This window comes from Ipomoea nil, unplaced genomic scaffold (assembly GCF_001879475.1).
Source record: "Ipomoea nil cultivar Tokyo-kokei standard unplaced genomic scaffold, Asagao_1.1 scaffold0873, whole genome shotgun sequence".
In the NCBI taxonomy this organism is placed as follows: domain Eukaryota; kingdom Viridiplantae; phylum Streptophyta; class Magnoliopsida; order Solanales; family Convolvulaceae; genus Ipomoea; species Ipomoea nil.
In genome coordinates, this window is record NW_017617301.1 from 633,094 (window position 1) to 640,131 (window position 7,038).

At 37.4% G+C, this 7,038-nt stretch overlaps 1 protein-coding gene and 2 non-coding genes across 4 annotated transcripts; all 3 read right to left on the reverse strand.

Annotated features, from left to right (window-relative positions):
- Positions 1 to 569: 569 nt before the first annotated feature.
- TRNAS-UGA lies at positions 570 to 651 on the reverse strand. The gene has a single exon. It is a non-coding gene; the product is annotated as a tRNA-Ser (tRNA).
- A 223-nt stretch (positions 652 to 874) lies between these two features.
- On the reverse strand, positions 875 to 956 carry TRNAS-CGA. Its single transcript has one exon. It is a non-coding gene; the product is annotated as a tRNA-Ser (tRNA).
- A 626-nt stretch (positions 957 to 1,582) lies between these two features.
- Positions 1,583 to 5,902, reverse strand: LOC109178899 (serine/threonine-protein kinase D6PKL2). Of its 2 annotated transcripts, XM_019328450.1 has the most exons (3): positions 5,656 to 5,902; positions 3,602 to 4,671; positions 1,586 to 2,901 (listed from the first exon to the last, which is right to left on the reverse strand). In XM_019328450.1, the coding sequence occupies exons 2-3, from the start codon at positions 4,546 to 4,548 to the stop codon at positions 2,025 to 2,027; spliced, it is 1,824 nt and encodes a 607-aa protein (XP_019183995.1). In that variant the 5' UTR covers positions 4,549 to 4,671; positions 5,656 to 5,902; the 3' UTR covers positions 1,586 to 2,024. The 2 variants fall into 2 exon arrangements, with proteins under 2 accessions (XP_019183996.1, XP_019183995.1); XM_019328451.1 differs by lacking the exon at positions 5,656 to 5,902 and having other exon boundaries at positions 1,583 to 2,901.
- Positions 5,903 to 7,038: the final 1,136 nt, after the last annotated feature.

The window sequence follows — 7,038 nt, forward strand, 5'->3', positions numbered from 1 at the left end:
GTCAAAATTTTAAGCTCGAGCTTGAATTAAATTTTAACTAAACAATTCACAAATAACTCAACTTATTTGAAGTCAAACCTATAACCATACTTAAGAAGTAGGCTTTTTCAAAAGTGTATTAGTAATTAGTACATTGTATAAATTATTTTTTGTATTAATATATGTTTTAACTACCAAATTATTTTAGTATAAACTCATTAATTTTTATTTAATCAAAAATCGCAATTATGCTGTGGAAACGTGTTCACCATGCGCATGGTAAATAGAGGGGTAGATCCATAATTTCTATGTTGTAGATACATAATTTTTGTTTTTCATTTATTGTTAACGACGTTTCTCTCTTTGCAATCGCATTATTTCGTCTTCGCAGTACAGATATTATGAATCTACAGTACATATATTATGAATCTACCGTACAGATATTATGAATCTACAGTATAGAAATTATGAATCTACAGTACAGATATTATGAATCTACCGTACAGATATTATGAATCTACAGTATAGAAATTATGGATCTATCCGCATGGTGAGCACGGTTCCACAGCATAACTATTGATCAAAAATTGCATCGACAGCAGGATTCGAACCTGCGCAGGCAAAGCCCAATAGATTTCAAGTCTATCTCCTTAACCACTCGGACACATCGACAAGTTGGCTTCCCCTCTGCTGTAGATTGATAATTTCTATGTTGTAGATTCATAATTTTTGTTTTTCATTTGTTACGTTGTTAACGACGTTTCTCTCTTCGCAATCGCAATATTTCGTCTTCGCAGTACAAATATTATGAATCTACAGTACGGTATAAAAATTATGAATCTACAGTATAAAAATTATGGATCTATCCCGCAGCATAACTATTGATCAAAAATTGCATCGACAGCAGGATTTGAACCTGCGCAGGCAAAGCCCAATAGATTTCGAGTCTATCTCCTTAACCACTCGGACATATCGACAAGTTGGCCTCCCCTCTGCTGTAGATTGATAATTTCTATGTTCTAGATTCATAATTTTTGTTTTTCATTTGTTACGTTGTTAACGACGTTTATCTCTTCGCAATCGCAATCGCATTATTTCGTCTTCGCAGTACAGATATTATGAATCTACAGTACGGTATAAAAATTATGAATCTACAGTATAAAAATTATGGATCTATCCCGTGTTCACCATGCGCGCAGGCAAAGCCCAATAGATTTCGAGTCTATCTCCTTAACCACTCGGACATATCAACAAGTTGGCACTCCCCTCTGCTAAATTCGTTCTAATACTATAACAAGACCACTTGCTATCATTACTCTCAAGGTATGACCATGCTCAAATAGGAAATTTCATTTTGGGGGATAAGATCAGAAGAGTGTAAGACAATGCTGAAACTCCTCACAATCTTTATGCTACATCTGAAAAAAAAAATGTGAAATTTATCAACATGGAAAAGATGGGCAAGTCAAATTGAAGAAAGGCATCTCAGTTGTGAAACTGTCTTTCCAATTCTTAATAATTAGAAAGCAGAATTCTCAGAGAAGGCAATAGTATCTGGAAATAAAGAAACAAGAAGAAGCAGCAGCAGCTAAAAGCAAAAGTATGAAACAAGCTTGCAAAATAGTAGGGAGTAGTAAGTATTATGGTTCCAAGTGTCAGATAATACACCAACATTCAAAAAGCATGGAGATCTCAAAGGTGGGGGAGCACATCTACATTGGGTCCTACTAATGTACCTTCGAATGTGGAACATATCCTAGGAATTATCAAAAAAATAAAAAAAAAGAAATATACAGAGTGATCTTGTATAAGGCGGCTGATCTGCTGTCATGTTTCGACCCAAATCGTGTGTTTCTGCAAATCAGCTCGGAAAAATTCCTCGGGTTTCCTGGGAGATAGAGCTGTCATGGAAGAGGTTGAAAAAGATTGCTATTATGAGGAAAGAAATCTGCCATCAAGATTACTAAAATGCCAAATATTCAGAATGAATTTAAAAGTATCTTCTCCATAGAGCAAACACATTCCAATTATACTAGCAATATTTTCTAGAAGAAATCAAACTCCAGGTAATTATCAGAGCCTTTCTGATTGGGGGCCACTGCGACAGGAGTCGCTTTTTCGCTTGTTGATGCTGCTGGAACAGGCAATTTCTCGAATTCGACTGGCTTTGGGACCTCGGGGGGCGTAGCGCAGCGTATCAACGCCCAGTTCACTCCTTCGAAGAAAGGGTGCTGCTTTATTTCAGTGGCTCCCTTTTTATAAGCCAATCGGTTCTGTGGTTCTTTAATGAGCAGCCCGCGTATGAGATCCCTGGCAGCAAAGCTCACAACGGGTGATTCTGGAAATCTAAGTGGCTGCCCCACGACGTTGAATAGCGTGGCTCGGTTCCCGGAGCCTTTAAACGGGGTTTTACCGAATAAAAGCTCGTACAGAAAGATCCCGAATGTCCACCAATCCACAGCACTTCCATGGCCTTCGCCTTTAATTATCTCTGGTGCCAAGTATTCGTGCGTCCCGACAAATGACATGGACCGGGCACTGCTGGGCTCTGCAATCAGCTCAGGTAGAGGGGAAACTTGGTTGCCAATATCGGTTTTCGGTTTTCTGCTCTTCTTGGACTTGCTAGAAAAGAGGCGAGGAGAGAAGCAGGTTGTGGTAACAGCACAAGACGGTTGAATGCAAGAGGGCTCGATGCAAGCGGGCTGGACACAGTAAACAGAGTTCTTCCGGAGAGGGTCCGACTCCAAAGTTGACGTCTTCACTAGAGTCGGGCTGACAGCACAACGAAGTGAGAGGTCAAAGTCCGAGAGCATTATGTGGCCATCTTCTCTCACCAGGACGTTTTCTGGCTTAAGGTCGCGGTAGATAATTCCAAGCATGTGGAGATATTCCATAGCTAGAAGGACCTCAGCCACATAAAATCTGCAACACGATAAATATAAGCTGTCATAAATATAGCCAAAAGCTATAGCTAGTAGCGAAGACGCAACTTTATTTCCTTATACCGCCACACATTTTCGAGACACTGGGTGCTGGACTTGGCCTTTTAAGCCCTTTACCGACCTCCGCCCAACAATCCCCCAGCCACCGGGTGCTAGACTTGGCATTTACCAGCCTCCGCCCAACACCGAGGAAAGAGGCTTTTGTTAGTCAACAACCAAGGAGACAAGGCCCTGTTTGGTAAAAAATTGGCCGATAGGCCAATTTTGGCTTATTTGACCACTATTAATTGTTTGATTTAGTTAAAATATCAATATAAGTGTTTGGTTAATTAGCTTTTTGCAACTCCAAAATGCTAAAATTCAAAAAGCTACTCCAAGCAACTTTTTCAATTAGCTTTTTCAGAAAAGAAATTATATTAAACAGCAACCAGCTAACAGCTAATTTACCAAACACTTTTCTACAACAGCTAATGTTATCAACTAGTTATACCCTCTAATTAACACAATCAGCTAACAACCATTTACCAAATAGGGTCAATAACAACACAATATCTTTGACAAAAAGCACAAATTGTTATAAGTTGACAAATGTTTTGATTCAGTTTTAGCTTCAAAGCAAATTTTAAAGAATTCTATATAAAGAGAAAGAAATAGTGAAATAGGTGAGAAGAAAACCATACCTGACTGCTTGTTCTGAAAAATGTTTCCCAGGCTGTCTCTGCCGAAGACTGTGCAGATCTCCTCCAGGGCAGAATTCCATAACTAAACACGAAAACTTATCCGTCTCAAAGTGGGTGTAGAGTGTCGGGAGAAAAGGATGGTCGAGGGATTGTAGAATTTCCCTTTCTGTCTGAGCACGAAGAAGCTTCTTACGACCAGCCAGAGACGCTTTATCCATCACTTTCATGGCAAAATAACACTTCGTTCCACTCAATTCTGCCAAGTAAACACTCCCAATATCTCCACAACCCAATCTCTTTAGCAATCTGAAATGGCTTAAACCCAAGACCCCATCTTTTGCTCGGACAACTTGAATGGCTTCCCATCTTAAGTCATTTGCTTTATGAGGTTTACTGACACTGCTAGTGAAACTGCTACAAGAGCTCTCATCGCTCACATCAGTGCTCGTGCTCCCTCTGCACATACTGCTCTTCCCACTCTCAGCATACTCAGCACGACCACTTATTTTGGCGGTTCCACTAGTCTTTGGTAGGCTGCTGGTTCCATTTGCAGAAACCGAACTGTTCTTTACACTACCCGGCTCAGATGTTTCCTTTTCTTGATCAACAGACACTTCCCGGAAGCTCCTGGACTCGTTCACTTTAGGTGTAGACACTTGATCATTGTCAAGTGATGAGATCACCGAATGAGATTTATCAGTTGAGGAATGAGAAGAGCCTTTTTCATTACAGTTCTCCGATTTTTTATCATCTAGAGCTTTCACAGCAACAGGAACCGAAATTTTGCCAGATTCCTCTATTTGCTCAAAAGGAACCGGCTTGTGTTTATTCATCAACGAGGCCTGTGAAGGCAAAGATCTAGACTTACTTGCATCTGCTGATTGATGAGCTCCGGTGGACTTTTGCTGTATTTCAGGACAATGTCTAGCTCCAATTATTGATGCCATTAGACACAATAAAAAAAAAAAAACCCTACCGAAAATTTAGATCCAATCGTTCCATCCTCCAGCAGCCATTTTTATATCCATCATAAGGCCAAAGAGATCCAAACGTCTACTTACACCACAAAACTGTCAATGACAAACCAAAAAAAAAAAAACTTATCAATTATAATGATACTCCATGGGTGTAAACAAAGGTTCAATACAATAGCTTCGCTGAGTTAATAAAAATAACATTAAAGATACAGAAGGGCCCCCACACCCTGGCATGATAGTGCATGTGAGCATGTGAAAGGAGGTAAATCACGGTAACTCCTTGGCTCAGCAGACAGGACAAATGCCGGCCCGCACAAGGGATCTGTCCACTTTGGACATAATCCAAACACTGCCGCTTTTGATCCTTGGTCTCTTTCTCCCCGATAGTATGAACCAGTGAGCTAAGCTCATACGAGCAGATTATATATAATCTACCAAAGGTGAAAGATAGCATCAAATTCACCTAAACACCATTCATCTTCAATAACAGCTAATTAAAACCCAAAGTTACCATAGCAACTTGATCATGCCATGAAGAAGAGGATAACTAATACAAAAGCCAAATTTATTAAAATAAACAAAAACAAACAAACAAACAAACACAAACAGAAGCTAAGAATACATATTTTCAGTGATAGAGAGACATAAGAGTTTTCTTAGTTGAAAGAAGAACAAAAAGTCCTAAAATAGAGCCCAAGCACATTTGCATGCAAAACCTCAGCAACTCTAGATATAGAAGCACTTAAATAGCAACAATATTGACTGATAGATAAAGCTGGAAAAGAAACAAAAATCTTCATACAGAAAAACTCCTCCAAGAAACAATGAAGGAGAAAATGAAGCATTTCAAAATAGCAATCACTAATTTCACAGAACAGAGAGAAAGAGAGGCGTGGAGAAATGAAACTCCTGCGACTCAGACCAATAAAAATCAGATCTTGATCACAGAAACAAGAGACTCCAAAGCAGATCCAAAATCAAGAATTAACCAAAAAAAAAAAAAAACCCAATATTGAACACATACCAGAAATGAAGAGCAGATATTGGAGAGAGGGAAAAAAGCAAAGCAAATTTCACCTGAATTGCAAAAAGATGAGAAAACCCCAGTTGAGTATGAGTTCAGTTGAAGGGTTAGCTTTGGCAGTTAAAGAAAAGGAAAAGGAATGCAGTTCCTAGGCTCTAGCTGACTGTAACTGCTGCAAGAACACCAGAAGAAGAAGAAGAAGAAAGAGATGAAAATTGACTGTCTGGTCTGGGGGGCCTCAGATTCTGGACTACTAGGCGAATTTGGAGAAGGGGGTCAAACAAAAGCTAAAGCGAAGCCAAAGACTCTCCTTTTCATAAACAATTACTATAATATATTACTCCGTATTAAACAAAGAAAATCAAAACTGAAAATTGTTAAAGAATTCATGAATGTGTGTGCGCGCGTGTGATTCAATAATTTTTCGTAGTTTTTTGTCGCCAAGCTGAGGCGAGCCCCAACTCCAATACCCAAACCCCAACTTTTCACCTGTCTGCCATGCCATCCCATACCGCTACTTGCTTCTATTCCTACTCAATTTTCATTAATCATTAATAATACTCCATCCCTCGTATTTTATAGGTCTAATAACAAGAATTAACATAACTTATTTTAATTTTTATAATTTTTTATAATATTAAGTTTAGTATTATACCAAGCACGTTATGTTCAGATGACACCTCTGTGACTCCCCTTGAAGAAAGGTCACAGAACTGCAGTAATTAGAAAAAGTATAAAACATATACTACCTTGTAATAGAGTTAATAATATTCAAAAAAAAGTTTAGTATTAATATATACTCCGTATAATTTATAGAGTTAATTCCAGCGGAAGTCTCATACTATCATATTTTAGAAATTTTAAAATTATTTCAATGATTTTTCAGTGAATAATTCTATTTTAGGCAATAATGTTTTCGTTTCTTCAATTTTTATTTTTTTTTTAATGAGCTAATTTCAGCGAAGGTCTCTTGTATTTACTGACATTTTCAAAGTTAGTCATAAACAATTGTTTTTGTCATTTAACACCCAAGACTATCATATTTTGGACACATTTGATCATTGATGACTTTTTTAGTGAAACACTATTTTAGGAAAGGGTATTTTCCGATGGCAAAGAATATGAATTTCTTGTTTTCAATATATATATATATATATATATATATATATATATATATATATATATATATATATATATATATATATATATATATATAAATTTCTTGCCTAGTAAAACATTTAATGTAATTTATAAAATATATAACTTTTATTTATTAAGTACTTTGAATCAATTTATATTAGTCGGATGAGATAGGAAAAAAAGTAACAATTACGTGGCATGGTGGATGTAAAATTGTAGAAAGGATTGAGGAGTAATTGACACAAGGGGAACAGGAGATTGTTGTCATTTGAGTGGACATTACAATAATTAAATGT